The sequence below is a fragment of the Chiroxiphia lanceolata genome, chromosome 22 (genome assembly GCF_009829145.1).
Source record: "Chiroxiphia lanceolata isolate bChiLan1 chromosome 22, bChiLan1.pri, whole genome shotgun sequence".
Classification (NCBI taxonomy): domain Eukaryota; kingdom Metazoa; phylum Chordata; class Aves; order Passeriformes; family Pipridae; genus Chiroxiphia; species Chiroxiphia lanceolata.
Window position 1 is genome coordinate 573,888 of NC_045658.1, and position 15,941 is coordinate 589,828.

The following is a 15,941-nucleotide window of genomic DNA, read 5'->3' on the forward strand; positions in this document are numbered from 1 at the left end:
CCATGGACCTGTGGGAAGTCCATGGTTGGAAGCTGTCCCAGCAGAAACATGGAGCTGTGTGTCAGCACAGCTGGGAATCGACATCTGGCACCCGGTGGTGGTGACAGGAGTTGCCTGGTGATGCCACCACACCTGCCAGCCCTCCCAAGACTCCTCCCCTGCGCTGGTATTTGGGAGCAGAAGACAAACCACCCAGGACTGAGTATCGGTTTGCATTTGTCCTTCCCCCTCTGCCTTCCCTCAGCCTCAGCCAGAAGTCATTTCCCTGTCAGCCACGAGTCGTGTCCCCCTCAGCCACAGCATTCCCACAGGTGTTCTCACTCCAAACCAGCTTGTCCTTCCTGCAGAACAAGCACGGATGTCCCCAGGCATCTTTAATCTCCAAAATGCCTCCCCAGGCGAATCCTGTTAATTGGAGAGTGCAGAAGCGGGGGGAGAGCTGCCCCCCTCCGTCCTTGGTGTTCATCACTTACCATCGGAATGGGAACGAGGAAAAACTGCTGGATCTGAGCTTTCAGCCCAGCAGCAAAGGAGTTAAAGGGAAGGTGAAACATTAAACAGAGGCCCCGTGAGAAAGGCAGGATCCTGGGAAAGCTTTTGTGGGGATGAAAAAAAATAAGCTGTCACCTGGAAGGGCTCCAGCTCCCACCCAGCCCAGGAATTCTCTGCTCCCCAGCACCCAACCGACCGACGGGGACAGGGATGCCAAAATCTGGGATGCCGATGGGGACAGGAGAGTTCTGCAGGTTGCAAAGGGCTGGGCTGTGCCAGGGCAGCAGCTGGTGTCTGGGTTTTGCCATGGGAGAAGCAGGACTGCGTGAGAGGGAATTGAAGAACAAGGAGTCACATAACAATAAAATAAGGAGGTTTTTTTGACTCATAAAGTTTATCAGCCCAAGCTGGTAAAACAGAGCCACCCTGGGATGCAGGAGGCTGCAGTCCTGGCACAGCAGTGCTGGGATGGTCCTGCTGGGGTTGGAAGAGGTGGCTTCACGGTGGGAGGAAGAAGCTGGACTGAGGAAGCTTTTAGCCCAGGGAGAGGGAGCATCACCCACCCTCCGGCAGCAGCTGCTCCAGCCGAGGAGCAAAGCTCAGGCAGGGTTAATTAACACAAGGTTTCCTAATGCTGGGTGGGTGCCACTGACCTTCACACAAAGCCCTTGAAGGCAGGAACACGAGGTCTCCAGGCAGTGACCAAGTGAAGTAATAAATCCTTTGGGAGCCCTTTAAGAGAACATTAACTTGAGCTTTCCTAAAGCACCCGAGCAGCGGGGCAGGAATTACCCGGGGGAGCTGGGGCAGAAATCACCCAGGGGAGCTGTGGTTGCCCCATCCCTGGAAGTGTCCATGGCCAGGTTGGACGGGGCTTGGAGCAACCTGGGCTAGTGGAAGGTGTCCCTGCCCATGGCAGGGGGCGGAATGGGACGAGCTTTAAGGTCCCTTCCAGCCCAAAGCACCATGGGATTCTCTGATAAATGGGGATATCAGGGGCTGCTCCAGCACCGTCTCTTTATGTACAAGCACTTTACACACGTCCACGACTTCATGCTCGTGGCCTGCAGCCACTGAGGAGGCAGGTATGGGAGGGGTTTGTCTGTCTGGAGCTGCTTTGGTCTGTGTGGGGCTGACAGATGACTGATGACGAGCTGTTTGAGGGGAAGAAAATGCAATTACCCAAAGTAGGCTTTTGGCAGGACATGGAGACGATGGAGTGAAGTTGGGGAGACCTGGGAAAAAGGTGATGAAGGACCTTCTGCTCACATCCAGGGCCCTTGTTTGCTTTTGGTTGCCTCCTCAGAGCTGCTGTTCATGCAGTAATTAGTGATGTAAAACATGCATCAGGCGTTTTGTTCCCATTAGACTTGGATACAGTTGGAAATGAGGCGCAGCAGTAGCCCGTGGTTAATTTTACCAAATGTTCTCTTTAATTTCATTTAAAACCAGCTGTCTAGAAATCCATAGTGCCTATTTACATCACGTGCATATAAATACATAGACAGATATAAATATATATATATATAATTCCATTCTGAGGAGAAGGTAAGGGATAACAAGGCACCGGTAGGAGCAGGGCACCCCCAGCCCCAAAGCTCCAACCCTAGGGGGATGTGGGAGATCAAACCTGAAGGCTCAGTGCTGATAGGGCTGACCTTTGGGTGGTACCTCCCTTGAGATCCAACCTCCCTGCCATGTTCCTCCACCCTAAAATCCACCATGTGCTGCGTGTCCATGTCAATATTGAACACCTGGTGCCTGAGCAGCCACTCCAGGGGCAGTGAGCAGCTGGGAGCCTGCAGGGATCCGCGTTTATTTGCATCCAAGCAAACACACCTGTGTTTAAACACCTCTCACCAACGAGCCCGCCCAGCTCCTGCTTTGCTCTTCCTTGTATCCTCAAGGCTGGGGTTCCTGGCAGTGGCCAAGGGCAGTTTGTTTCCCTGCTCAGTCCCTGTTTGATGGAGGGTGGGGGTGACACAGTGCAAAGTGGGCTGGTGGCTTCTCCTCCCGGCTCTGACCATCACATCACACCTGAGCCACCACCGGTCATCTCACGGGACCAAACCACGGCCGCTCAGACCCGAGTCTGTGCCGTCCCTCCCTGCGGCAGCACCAGCACGGCCGGGAGGAGGCTGCCGTGGGGCACGGGGAAGGGCTGCAGCTCCTTGGCCCCGAAGCGCGGCGAGATGTGGTCGGCCAGGAAGCGAAGGTGGAGGCGGCGGCCGAGGCAGTGGACCAGGCTGCCCATGGCGGCGCACTGGAAGCCGGGTGGGTCAGGCAGGGCGTAGTTGGCACACCGGTACCACAGCCTGGCCCCGGCGCCGCAGCGGTGGACGCTGACGCCGGTGCCGCGCTGCCGCTCGAAGCGGTAGATGAAGCCATCGGCGCTCACCATCTCGGCCGTCCCGTCCCTGCTGCCCACGGCCGGGACGGCCCTCCAGCTGTCCCAGCGGGGGTTGTAGCGCAGCAGGACGTAGCGCAGGGTGCCCCCGGTGACGTAGATCTCCCCGTGGCACGCCGTGGCCGTGTGGGCCACCGCAAACGTGTCGTGGGGCAGCGGCGCCACGAAGGCCCAGCGGTCGCGCCGGGGGTCGTAGCGCTCCACCGTGCATAGGCACTCGCCGCCGATGGCGTACAGGTGCCCGTCCAGGGCGACGAGTTTGCAGCGTGGCCGCGCCTGGTTCAGGGGACAGATCTCCCTCCAGACGTCGGTCAGGGGGTCGTAGCAGAAGACACGGTTGGAGGGTCTCCGTGCCTGGCCCACGCCCTCGCAGCCAGACACCACAAAGAGGTAGTTGAACATGCTGCACGTGGCACAGCACCGGGACAGCACCTCCGGTGGCACATGGCAGAGGTGGTGCCAGCAGTCCCCTCCCTCGTCATAGTAGCAGAGGCGGCCGGGGCAGAGGTCGGGCTCCAGCCCACTGACATCTGCCACCACCACGAACATCTTCCCCTCCATCCTCCGTCGCAGGATCAGCTCCCGCTCGCCGGCGTTGAGGCGGCCGTAGATGGAGGGTGTCCTCAGCACCTGCAGGTAGTTGTCACTCATCACCCTGTAGGCAGCCTCCTGGAGGGCTCTGAGCCCCTGTGCCTTGGCTGTGCTGAGCACCTCGTAGCAGTTCCCCAGGTCCAGGGGGGTGTCTGGTGGCAGCTGGGTGGGGTCAGGACTCGCCACCAGTCCTGGCTGGGGACTTCCAGGTGGTGGTGTTCCAGCTGGAGCTGTGACCCCAAACCCCTCCATGGGCAGCTGGAGGTGGGGGCTGTCGGCGATCTGGAGGATGCTGTTCCTGCGGCCGGGAGACGGTGGCTCAGGAGAGGCTTCTGAGCTCCTCGTGGGTGGTGGGACTGTGGAGGAGGTGATGGAATCACGTGCTGCCAAAGCTGGGTCCTGGTTCTGGGTTGCAAAGCTCTGCAGCTCTTCATTGACCCACTCGGAGCTGCGACACTGGGATATTCCCGGAGGGATGTAGGGGAGACATTTCTTCTTCAGCACCGACTCGGAGATGGACTGCACGTAGTAGTCATAGACTTTGCCTCTGAGCCCGGGGACCATCCGGTTGTCCTTGTCCTTCCCCTGCCTCTCAGGGATGTAGTTCTCCTCCACCTGAATCTTTGCGACCGAGGAGAAAGAGTAGGAGGTTTCGGACTCTGCATCACTCGCTGTCATCAGCAGCCCCAGGTTCGAGGTGACACTGAGGGTCCGGATGGATTCGCTGTTCCCCTTGGTCTCCCTGCTCATGCTTCCACCAGCCAAATCCTTCTCCGTGCTCTGGGAACATCCATCATCTGCCATCTGGGCATTGGAAATCCCTGGGGAGACCCCGGTGCTTGGGGCAAGTGTTTCCTTCTCAGAATGGCTGCTCAGTGTTTCAGCCACATTCCCAGGGTCGTGAGAGCTCGGCTCACTTCCCAGCTCCATTCCCAGATCATTTCCCAGCTTGCTTCCCAGCTCACTTGCCCACTCACTTCCTGCCTCATTTCCTAGCTTGCTTCCCAACTTGCTTTCCAGATCACTTCCCTGCTCAATTCCTGGCTTAGTTCCCGACTTACTTCCCAGCTTGCTTCCTGGCTCGCTTGCCAGCTTATTTCCTGGCTCATTTCCTAGTTTGCTTCCTGACTTAGTTCCTGACTTACTTCCCAGCTTGCTTCCCAGCTCGATTCCCAGCTCACTTCCTGACTCATTTCCTGGCTTGTATACCAACATGCTTCCTGGATTATTTCCCAGCTTGCTTCCCAGCTCACTTCCCAACTCACTTCCCAACTCATTTTGCAGCTCATTTCCCAACTTGCTTCCTGGCTCAATACCTGGATCACTTCCCTGCTCAATTCCTGGCTTGCCTTCTGACTTACTTCCCAGCTCCCTCCCCAGCTCCCTTTCCCTCCCGGTGGGACTGAGCCGGGCTCTCCCGCAGGTCAGTCCCTGTTCAGGAACCATCTCCTCTCCCTGCTCCTCCCCGCTCGGCGCCCTTGGATCCCCCCGGAGGGGCGGGAGCCGAGTCCCGGGGATGCTCCCTGGGGCGTCGTCCCCCCCCTTCCTCACCTCCTCACCCCACACCCTCCTCCGCCGCGGACCCACTGCCCCGTTCCCATCCCCATCCCCATCCTCATCCTCATCCCCATCCCCATCCCCGGCCCGGGGAAGGTTTTCCTCGGGCTGTCCCTCATCCCTCGGGGTTTTGCCCCCGGCGAGCGAGCGGCTCCTGTAGAACCTGAAGGCCAGGGTGAGGAGGAGCAGCGCGGCGGCGGACAGGAGCAGCTTCCCGGCCAGCGGCATGTCGGACTGCCAGGGCACGGCTGCCCGCTGGGGCATTTTTCCATCCCGGGAATGCGGAGCGGCCGATTAATGATTGCCGGGCGAGGCTGAAGTGTGGAGCCGAAGGTTTGGGACAAGGTGACTTTGAGCAGGCAAAGCCGGAGGAGGTTTCCGGACCAGCTTTGCGTGTCTGGGCTGGGCTGGGCTCCAAGGAAAGGTGCAGCCCAGAGCAGGTGGCACAGAGCCGGCTTTATGAGCCTGGGAAACAGAGAGGCTCAGGGAAAAGCAACAGGAAGCACAAAGGGAGAAAAAGTATCCCCTCGGAGCAGCCCGAGGTGCCGCCTCCTCATTTCTGCCGCTGTTTAAAAAGGATCACATAACGGGAGGGGGAAACTGTTGCTGTGGAGAAAAGTTGTTTTGTTTGAAAATGCTTCTCATCCCTCGCTGCAGACACAGGGAAGGGAGGGAGAGCGGCCAGAGCCGGGAGACCTTTGGTCTGACGCCGAGCAGCTGCTCTGCGGGGGCCGGGTGGCTGATCCGGGGCCTCTGTTCACGGCACGAAGTTAATGAAGGGTGACGGGAAATAGCCCGGAAGCTCCCGGGGTCTCTTGGAGGCCAGCTCGGAAGTGGCAGGGGAATTAAGAGCTGGTGGAAAAGGAACTGGGGGCTTTGGGAGGGATAAAAGCCTGGCACTGAGGAGAAAATAAAGGCAGGAGTTAAACTGCAGCTGGTGGCTGCCGGGATCAGCGACCTGCATCCGTGGGCACGAGGAGAGGGATGGACCAAGGAAAGGAAACACAAGCATTAGGATCAGGAAGAGATAAGGGATGGGAAGGGATGGGAGAGATGTGTGTCGGGTATCCATGGGGATTGGAGTCACTGTGGGGAAACTGAGGTAGGACGATGCCAGGCTGTGCCACACTTGCTTCCTTCTCCCCCTGGGAAGATGTTGACAATGAGCATGGTCTGAATTCCAAAGATTTAGGGGGATTGTTGTCCCTGTTGTCCCCAGGGCAACCGGGGCCCAGTGCTTCGACTGTGGCAGGGGAGAAAAGGAGGGAGCTTGGGGAATGGCTTTGCTCCCCACCACCCTGGCTGTGCTGCTGCTGAGGAGATCCCTGAGTGATTGGAATTCAAAGGGATAAACTGAATTTCCTTTCCCTGAGGGGGACATCTCACATGCTAAGAGATCCAGAAAGAAACAAGGGAGCAAAGAAACAGCCAAAATATGGGTGGGGATGGGTGGAAGCTCCTGTTTCTATGCAGGGACTCACTCCCTGCTCGCTCGGTCCCGATCCGGTGGGATTTTCCTGCAAAAAAACCCAGGTGACGTTATGACAGGCAGGGTGTGATGTGTCCCAGCTGCACAGGTCGTGGGTAGGTGTGGTGGGAGGTCTTGCCACAGGTCTTCCGTGGGTGGTGGGCGCTCAGGAGCTCATTGGCAGTGCCCTCCCCCTGCCCCGGAGCAGCTGATCCCCAGCAGCCCCTCAGAGCCTGGGCACTGCCCTTTGGGATGGGGAGGAGCAGCTGAACCCCCCCCCAGGGCACGTTCCCCCCCCCAGCATCTGCGAGGGCTGGGAGGGTCCCCTGCCCCTGCTGAGGGGCTGAACTTCCCGGGATGGGTTTGGAGAGGGCCCATGGTGCTGCCAGAGGGGCTGGATGTGTATCTGACTCTAGACCTGCCAGGGATGCTCCTTGGATGGAGGATCATGTTCTAAATAGCAAAATATTTATAGCTCTGTATAAAGAGGATGGAAAAGAAGCCTTGGTGTAAACTCCCATTGCTGGATTGGCACTCGGGGACCCCTGTGCATGTCCCTGCTGGCAGCAAGGAGAGCCCACCAGCGGCTTCTGGGGGAATGTTTGGGATGTTGTCACCTTGTGTGGGGAAATGCAGCAATTAAGAGATTGAGGGGAGGAGGATATTTAGACTAAAAGCTGGACTTTGGAGCAGGGATGGTGTGATGTATCCCTTGGATGCATCTGGAGCTCACACCAAAGGCCAAACCAGCACCAGCCAAACCCACCCAGCCACTCTCCTCCATCCTATTTGGCACAGGGCCCAAAAATCTATCACTGGGGGCTTGGTCTGGCCAAAACCTTGGGAAAAGGGGTGTCCCTCCTACCTGTAAACCCAGAAGGTCCCGAAGCTGAGGGTAACAGGGACATGTATTGAGTCTGGGCACGTGTTTCGGGGCTTGGCTAATTGGCAAAGGGTCTGGCCACCCCCTTGACCCCCGGTTTCTTCGTCTCTCCTGCCGTGGTTTTTATTCTGCAGGAAGATCTACAAAGATCCTGGCATTTGAGAGTTGGGAAGTATGAATTATGCATGTGCTTGGCAGCCCCATGAACCCCGGCCTGGTAATGAGGTGGGGGAGGCAGGGGAAGTACCAAGCAAAGCTCCCACTGCCTTTCCCAACCCTACTGAGCCAGAGAATCCCTGGTTTTGTGTCCCACGCCCTCGTATCCCAAAGAACCCATGGCAGAAATTCAGGTCCAACACATAAACCCCTATTTATCTCTGCCTCTGGGAAGGATGATCAGTGGTGTCGGGGAACAGGAGAAGCAGCGGTGACGTCTCGGCACTTGTGACTCTAATTGAATGTAATTACCTCTTCCAAATTTTGCTAAAACCTTTTCAAAGTCCCCTGAAATGAGGGAACATCGATAACGCTGCTCCTTGGGGTTTTCAGCTCTCGTCAGCCCTCAGAAAGGTGCTTAATTTTTTACAAGCTAATCATATCTCTTCGGTAGGTTGTCAGCCGCGGATCTGTCATCTCTCATCAATAATGAAACAACCTGAGCAGCTCTTTTCCCCTCCAGCCTCCTGCATTATTCACTACCAGGGCCTCAGACAACGGGATGTGTGGTAGGGGGGAACCTTGGGGGGAACCGGGGATTTAATTGTTGTCCTTTGTAATTACCTGGAGGAAGGTGGCTGGGGGTGGGGGAGGCAGGGCTGGCAGGTGGTGGGTGGAGGATGAGAAGGGGTGGGAAGGAGGTGAAGGCAGGGTCCAGCAGGGCATGGATGGGTTCCTTTAGTGGGCTGGCACCTCTTTGGGCCCCTTGCCTTGGGGGGAATTTGGGAAAGCAGGCAGCACCTCTGCCCGGGATGAGGAGGGGCTCCCAAGTCCCCTGTGTTGATAGGGAGAAGATCCCAACCCATAGATGGGCCTATCCCCGGGGAAGGAGCTGAGCGTCCCAAATTGGGGTGGATTTGGGATGCAGGACCACTGAGCCCACCGTTCCTATCCCAGCTGTTGGAGCGGGAGGTCACGGCGCTCCCGAGGGGGCACCAAGCAGAGCTGGCCGTGGTGGCACCACCGCCGCAAAGCTCCTCATTTCCACGGTGCCGGGCTAAACCCGCCGCATTTGCATTTAAATGGAGGTTTGGGCGCCTGTAAATCCTCATTGTTTGGAGCGAGGAGGCCTAATGGTTGTTTAATCACGTCGGGATGAGGCCCCTGGAGCATCTCCAATCCTGCGAGCAGGGCAAGAAGCATCCACGGTGTGGTGGGGGGGCCCTCCTGGCCCGCTCCGTCCCCGGGGGTGTAAGCTGAGTCACGGAGAGTTCCCCAAAAAATGAAGGTTCCTCTAAAAAAAATGAAGATTTTCCTCTCATCCAGGGAGGAACAGTGGAAGCAGCTGGAGAAGAAGCAGGTCTGTAGGGATCTGGATGCTCAGATGCTGTTCCTTCGGGATGAAAGTGGAGCTGCTGATCCTCCCACATCCCAGCCAGTCCCAATCCATCCCCGTGTTGCTTCCAGTCCAAATTATAAACTGTGGGCTTTTGTGGCCGGGAAGAAGCTCCTGAGCTGCCAAGTGGTTGTTGGGCTCCTTTGGGGATGGGAAATCGCTCACAGTGAGGTTGGCAACAGAGCAGGGAAGGGATGGAATCTGCTTAATAATAATTAATCATAATAGTAATAATGATGCTTAGCACTCGTCCGGGGCTTTGGGAAGATGAAACGCCACATGGCTGCTGGATAATCCTCTAGGATTAGGAGTTCCCAGAGGAAAAAGCAGGGGAGCGCCCCGTCTTTGGGATCCTTTCTCCCCCACATCTGCTCCCCAGGGATCCTGGATGCTCTCAGGGTACCACAGGGTAGGAAAACAGGGAAAACCCTGGGTGTCCTCCGTGGGCATCCTCCAGCGCTGGGCAGGGCTGGGGCAAATCCACCTGGGTTTTGCCATCCTGCAGCAGGACTAACACCCTGCCAGGACTGGGGGCCACGGGAATATTGGGGATCTGTCCATGCTGGACCGTTATCTGTTTCCATGGAGATGATTAGCCAGGAGGGACGGGGAGGGTGGCATGGAGCAGGGGAGGGTGCAGGCTGGTGCCTGACGGGACCCGCTGCCCACTCATGTGTGAGCACTGACATTTTGGGTTGGGAGCTGCCTGTCACTTGTGATTCGCCACCAGCCCGGGACGAGTGCTGTGCACGGCCCTGGCTCCCAGCAAAGCCGCTTCCCCCAGCCCAGCCCCGGAGAAGGCCAGTGATCTGCAGCTTTTGGGCTCCCAGCGCTGCTACCCACACGTGTGTGGGCTTGTCCCCAACCTCCCTCACGCTGGGGACACGTGCAGGGTCTTCCCCTGTGGATCTGGAGCATCTTGGTGCAGTGGGAATGGTGTAACCGGATTTTTCCAGGGGAAATTTGGTCCTTGAATCATAGACATCCCCCATCCCCCTCCAAGACCTCACAAAGCCTGCGGGTACCCTGAGACAGCGCTGGGAACCCCAGCACAAGGTAAAACATTAATTACAACCTTCTACCAGGGGAGGTTTTTCTTTTTCCTTTTAATTAAATTGTCTGAGGAAGCCAAGACACAGAACGGGAAGAGATTGAGACTGTAAATAGATTAGAAAAAAAAAGAGCGAGAGAACCAATGGACGGAGGTGGAGACGCCGGGTGGAGCCGTATGGAGGAGGAAGAGGAGGAGGAAGAGGCAGGTGAAGCCTCACGTGAGCTCCAGGATCACTGTCAGGGTGAGCGCCAAAACTAACCTGAAGCCGCAGTGGCCAGTAAGTGAACCTGGAGAGGAGGAGAAAAGGATGGGCAGGTCATGGAGCTGCATCTCGCTGCTTGGGCTCAAAGCAGGATGGGGATCAACCGCTTTTTTGGGGGAGATTCCCCCTTCTAAGCTGGCTATGGAGGTTGTGCGGGGTGGGAAGCAGGTCAAGGATGTTGTGGAGAGCATCTGCAGGGACCCTTTTTTGTCCAGGTACATCCCTGATGCCAAGGGGGAGGGCTTGGGATAAGGTCATGAGGGATGGCCAAGGGCTTGGAATGAGGCAAGGAAAGATGACCATGGGCTTGGGACAAGGCAAGGAGAGATCCTCTCTGCACAGTCCTTCCCTCCCCGGGTGCTCTGTGTTGAAGCACCGGTGCCACCACCACTCACCGTTGGAGTCTTCTGGTCCTCTGGGAATATTTGGATTTTCTAAGGGGAAAGAAACAGCAGAGAGACAGTTTTAGTGGGGAGGAGATGAGTGAGGGTGTGTGGAGGGGGGCTGAGCCCGTGGTGAGCGCACCGAAGACGATGAGGCGGGTGTGGGTGTCGGTGGAGCCCAGAGGGTTCTGGGCAGTGCAGCGGTACATGGAGCCGTTGAGCTCGGCCGGCACCCGCTCCAGCACCAGCTCCTTCCCGTCGTGCTCGGCGCTGCCGTCGAGGAGCCGGCTCCCCACTCGTGTCCAGGTGAAGAGGGGCTCTGGGAAGACTTCGTTCTGCAGGGAGATGGTGGGGGGTGAGATGGGACAGAGAGCGAGCAAACCCCGTCTTGTGCCTGGAGCAAGGATGGGGTGCAGCTGAAAGCCTGGAGTCCTGGAATGGTTTGGGTTGGGAAGGACCATAAGGCTCATCTCCTCCCACCTCCTGCCATGGGCAGGGACACCTTCCACTAGCCCAGGTTGCTCCAAGCCCTGTCCAACTTGGCCTTGGACACTTCCAGGAATGGGGCATCGACAAATTCCCTGGGCAGCCTGTTCCAACGTAGAGACCATGATGCGACCCAAGGCCACCAAGCCAACCCCACAAAGTGCTGGTGGGGATGCAAGGGTGTCCCTTGGCATGGCACCACCTCTGCAGCGGGTGCTGACCTGGAATCCCTGCACCAGAATCCGCACAGTGTCTCCAACGCGGGCTCTCGTCGGGGTCATCGTGATCTTCGGGCCCTTGGGAGCAACTGCGAGGGAAGGGGACAAGGGACATCAGCAGAGCACAACATTCCCGGGGCCCTTGGCTGGAGTTAACGATGCTTTGGTGGATAACCATGGTGAGGGGGTGGATCCAGCCCAGGGGGGCTGGTGACCCTGTGAGTGATGAACAGACTGAGTGATGTCTGAGTGACTGATGGACAGGTAGGAAAGGACCCCGCAGGTGGAAGAACGGGAAGAGTGTGAGACTGATGGATGACTGTGATGGGATACACTGACGGTGAAGGATGGATTTCCCAGTCAAGCCCTTCTCTGCTCAGAAACAGGTGGCGAGAGGGGTCAGGCTGGTTTGAAGCACCTCAGAGAAGCATCCCCAGGACGAGGTGACCTCAGCGAGTCACACACAGCTGGTGGTAACACAGGAGACAGTCATAAAGCTTTGCTGGCACAAAATTCCAGGCACAGTGTGTAAAAAAGAGGGAATTCCTTTTTCCATGGCAGACTTGGGGTGTTCATGACTGGTGCGTTGAGAGGAGAGGCAGCGATGCCACCAGTCCTGCTGGGGTGAAACCACCATGGTGTGCCCCTGGCCTCCACCACGGTGGGGAGTGGGGATGTCCCATGGATGGGATGGGACAGCCCCAGGAGCTGCCTGGTCTCTGCGTGGAAGGAACCTTTGGCAGGCTCCAGGGGGAAAATGGGCAGGAAGGAGATTGTGCCTTGCCCAAAGTGTGGGTGTCACCCCTGGTACACTCAGGCTGTGCCAGGGGTGGGACAGGCTGAACCTGGACGTCACCCGGCACAACACAGAGGGACAAACAGCCAGCAGGAAGCACGTCAGTGTATGGGGGTGGACACTTGCCCTGGAAAGGGCATCCCATGCCCCGGGATGCTCTGCAGGGACACACACCACCGACCATGGGCTGCACTGGCTGTGCAGGATCTGGCCCTCTGGTGCTGGACCAGGGGTGATGGGCTGCAGGTGATCACACCATGCCATGGTTGGCACCAGAAGGTAGCTTTATGGAGCAAAGCAAGTGGTTTGTCTTGGTTTCAATGCAGCTTTTATGGAGAATGTATATATATATACATATATACATATATAAACACGTATATATATATATACTATGAATATATAAGCGGGGTTAACGGGGGATGGTGCTACGATGGTGCCCAAAAACGGGTGTGGCTGGTGCTGGCTGGGCACCCAGTGAGGTGCAGAGGCTGGGGGCACCTTAGGGCTGAGGAAGGCTGTGGCTTTGGGGGGGCAGTGTGGGGTGAGCTTTACCAATACAGGTATTGCAGTCCTGGGGAAGAGCAGCAAACTGTGAGGTCTTGGCCTCATGGGAGCCCCAGCGAGGGGACACCTAAGCCTGATGAGCTGCAGAAGGTGTGAAAATGCAGGATGGAGGTTGTTTTTTGGCTGGTTGGATGCTGGGAAGGAGATTTAATGCTCAGTGGGCGGGAACAGGGAACACAGGGCCCTGTCTTGGCAAGGGAGCTGCTGCCCTACTTGTTGAGTGCCAACCTCCCCCTGACCTCCCCACTGCCGACAACCTCCCGCTAATTGAGGTGTTTGATGAGCTGAGGAGACGCAGCACCAGCGCTGGGAGGTCTGCGCTGGCTGCAGCCGGTGCCAGCGAGGAGAAGCTCTCCAGGAGAGGCCGCGGCAGCCAAGTGAGTGCTCCACTTGGCCAGGAGCAAAGCCCGGGCTCCTCCACCTGGCTCAAGGGAAGGGAGGCTGGAGCAGCCTGCCCAGAAGGCTTCCCTGAAGCTGGGAAACCCCAGTGGAGAGCTCAGACTCCTCTCACAGGGAACCAGGAGGAGCTGGGGAAGCCCCAGCCCGGGTGGGAGACTGGGAGGGAGCTCCACCGACCTGTTCACCAGCTCCTGTGGTCACCTGAGCAGCTGCTGCTCTTCTGTGGTCCTGGGAATTTGGGGGGCCAGTGGGGATTCCCTGGCTTCAATCCCATCACCCAATCATAGCTGCCCCACAGGATGCCTCACCAGCCCCACAGGATGCCTCTGTGCAGGAGCAAACTGCACCCCCCCCAAAATTCCCCCTGGGATGAGTTGTGCGGTGATAGCCAACAAGAACCATGGCGTGTCCTTGGATCTGCTGGGACTGGGTAGAGGTGGATGGAGGTGACACCACTCTGGGGTGAAGGGGTGTGTCCCCCATCCCTTCCCTTCCCTTCCAGAGGGACTCCTCCATCCCATCCCTTCCTTTCCCACAGTTACATCCCAGAGGTAACAGTAAGGGGTGACACCAACTCCCCTCCACCAAGCAACAGGTCCCCAACACAGCCCTTCCCCCCCAGCTCTAACACCTCCTTCCTGCTCATCCCAACATCCAGAACAGCCTTGACTCCCCCAAACCAGCCCCTTTTTCCCCTGATCCTGGTCGTATGTCCCCTCCCGACCAGCAAACCCACGAATGGGAGGCCCTCAATACACAGCAAACCCCTTCTCCTGCCTGTTGGATGCCCCCAAAGCCCCCTCCCCTCATCCCTTCTTTTGTAGAGCCCTTGTTGGACCCTTCCAAAACTCCCTCCCCTCATCCCTTGTTTTGTGGAGCCCTGGCATCACCACCTCCTATCCTATCATCTTGCAGCCCTATGTGGCACCTCTCTTTGGCTCACGGGCACCTCAAGACCCCCGAGAGAAGAGCAAAAATACAAAAGAAGGGAAAAAAAAAGGCAAGAAAAACAAAACAAAACAAAAAAGGGAAAACAAAAGAAAAAAGGAAAAAAAAAAAAAAAAAAAAAAAAAAAAAAAAAAAAAAGAAAAAAAAAAAAGAAGAAAAAAGAAGAAAAAAGAAGAAAAAAAGGAAAAAAGAAGAAAAAAGAAAGAAGAAGAAAAAAGCAAAAAAAGAAAAGAGAAAGAAAAAAAGAATAAAAGAGAAAAAATGAAAAATTTACAAAAAAAAAAAGTGTAAAAAAGCCAAGAAACCCCCCCAGCCGGGCCACTTACCGAGGGTCACCTCAGACTGCATGGGCATGGAGAGCGCCGGGTGCTTCACCTCGCAGCTGAACAGGGCCTCGTTGTCGATCTGGGGGTTCAGGGTCCAGGTGAGGGTGGCTCTGGCCTCCACGGTGCCGTCGCTGACGGGCGCGTGCGTATGCCGGAAGTAGTAGATGGGCTCAGCCACGTGCACCCAGCGCGGGAACTCGCGGCTCACCACCGTCTCGGGGATGGGCTCCGTCACCGCGTCCCGCTCGGCCGCCAGACCCCGCGGCGGCTCCGCCGTGCCCGTGGCTCGCCCAACCCCCGGCTCGCCCTCGGCCGCCAGCGATTTGGGCACCTTGGTGTCGTCCAGGTCGCGGTGCAGGAGGTTGCGGGGGGCCCAGCTCCCGGCGCCGGCCGGCGGCTCCGGCAGAGGGGTGGCCTCGATGGGCTCCCCATCCCGCTTAAAGTACACCTGTGTGGGGACAAAAGGGTGGTGATCCTGATGGGGACATCGCCGGCATCCCCTCAGGTGGCTTTGGAGGGAGCTCCTTCCCAGGGTGAGATTTGGGGAGCAGCAGCCTTAGGAAATAGCCTTTATGTTACATTTGCCCTATAAAAGCAGCAACGTATATAGGATATATTTTAGGTATTTCTGGGTTTATGATTTCAGGTATCCCCAGGAGGGGTAGCCCCCCCAGGGGGCTCAGCTCACCAGGGGGGCAGGTTTCCCTCCGGACACCACACACACCAGGGTGAAGTTCTGGGCTTGATAGCGGCTGAACGGCGCAGGCGTGTCAGCGGCGAGCACCGAGATGGACGTTGGGGGGGCTGCCGGGAGCAGAGTGGGGTGTTGGCACAGTGTCCTCAGCACCCACCCATCTACCTACATCCCCATCCTCATCCTCATCTCCCTCCCTGTCCCATCCCCACCTCCATCCTCATCCCTGTCCCCATTCCCATGTTCATCCTCACTCCCATATCCACCTCCATCTGCATCCCATTCCCTATCCTCATCACTATCTCCATCTTTGTCCCATCCTCACTCCAATTTGTTCCATCCCCAACTTCATACCCATCCTCATCCCCATGGGCATCCTCGTCCCTCTCCCCACCCTCCCCCTCATCCCCATCCTCATTCTAATCCCTGTGCCCATTCCCATGGCCATCCTTCTCCCCACGTTCATCCCATTCCCCATCCTCCTTCCCCTCCCCATCCTTGGCCCATCCCTGTCTTCCAGCGCATCCTCATCCCCATGGGCATCCTCATCCCTCTCCCCACCCTGTCCTTATTCCCATCCCCAAACCTGTATCTTCATCCCTCTCCTCATCCCCATGTTCATCCTCCTCCCTCTCCCCATCCCTGTTCTAATCCCTGTGCCCATTCCTGTCCTCGTCCCTGTGTTCATGCCATTCCCCATCTTCCTTCCCATCCCCATCTTCATACCCATTCTCATCCCCATGTGCACCCTCGTCCCTTTCCCCATCCCATCCCCTTGCTCATCCCCATTCCTCTTCTCATCCTCACCCTCATCCCCATCCCCCTCCCCGGCCCCGAGGATGGGAAAAGGAGCCCAATCCC

At 57.3% G+C, this 15,941-nt stretch overlaps 2 protein-coding genes across 2 annotated transcripts in view; both read right to left on the bottom strand.

Moving 5' to 3' along the window:
* Window positions 1-1,902: 1,902 nt before the first annotated feature.
* Window positions 1,903-5,052, bottom strand: KLHDC7A (kelch domain containing 7A). The gene is made up of 2 exons (XM_032709295.1): window positions 4,742-5,052; window positions 1,903-4,573 (listed from the first exon to the last, which is right to left on the bottom strand). The coding sequence occupies exons 1-2, from the start codon at window positions 4,934-4,936 to the stop codon at window positions 2,573-2,575; spliced, it is 2,196 nt and encodes a 731-aa protein (XP_032565186.1). The 5' UTR covers window positions 4,937-5,052; the 3' UTR covers window positions 1,903-2,572.
* A 4,985-nt stretch (window positions 5,053-10,037) lies between these two features.
* The window catches only part of IGSF21 (immunoglobin superfamily member 21), a 40,875-nt gene continuing 34,971 nt past the window's right edge, over window positions 10,038-15,941 (bottom strand). Inside the window, exons 5-10 of the mRNA XM_032709218.1 lie at window positions 15,075-15,190; window positions 14,387-14,834; window positions 11,357-11,442; window positions 10,792-10,984; window positions 10,662-10,700; window positions 10,038-10,291 (exon numbers count right to left, since the gene is read on the bottom strand). Coding sequence (XP_032565109.1) covers window positions 10,218-10,291; window positions 10,662-10,700; window positions 10,792-10,984; window positions 11,357-11,442; window positions 14,387-14,834; window positions 15,075-15,190 — 956 coding nt within the window. The 3' untranslated portion in view covers window positions 10,038-10,217. The remainder of the gene's footprint in view (window positions 10,292-10,661; window positions 10,701-10,791; window positions 10,985-11,356; window positions 11,443-14,386; window positions 14,835-15,074; window positions 15,191-15,941) is intronic.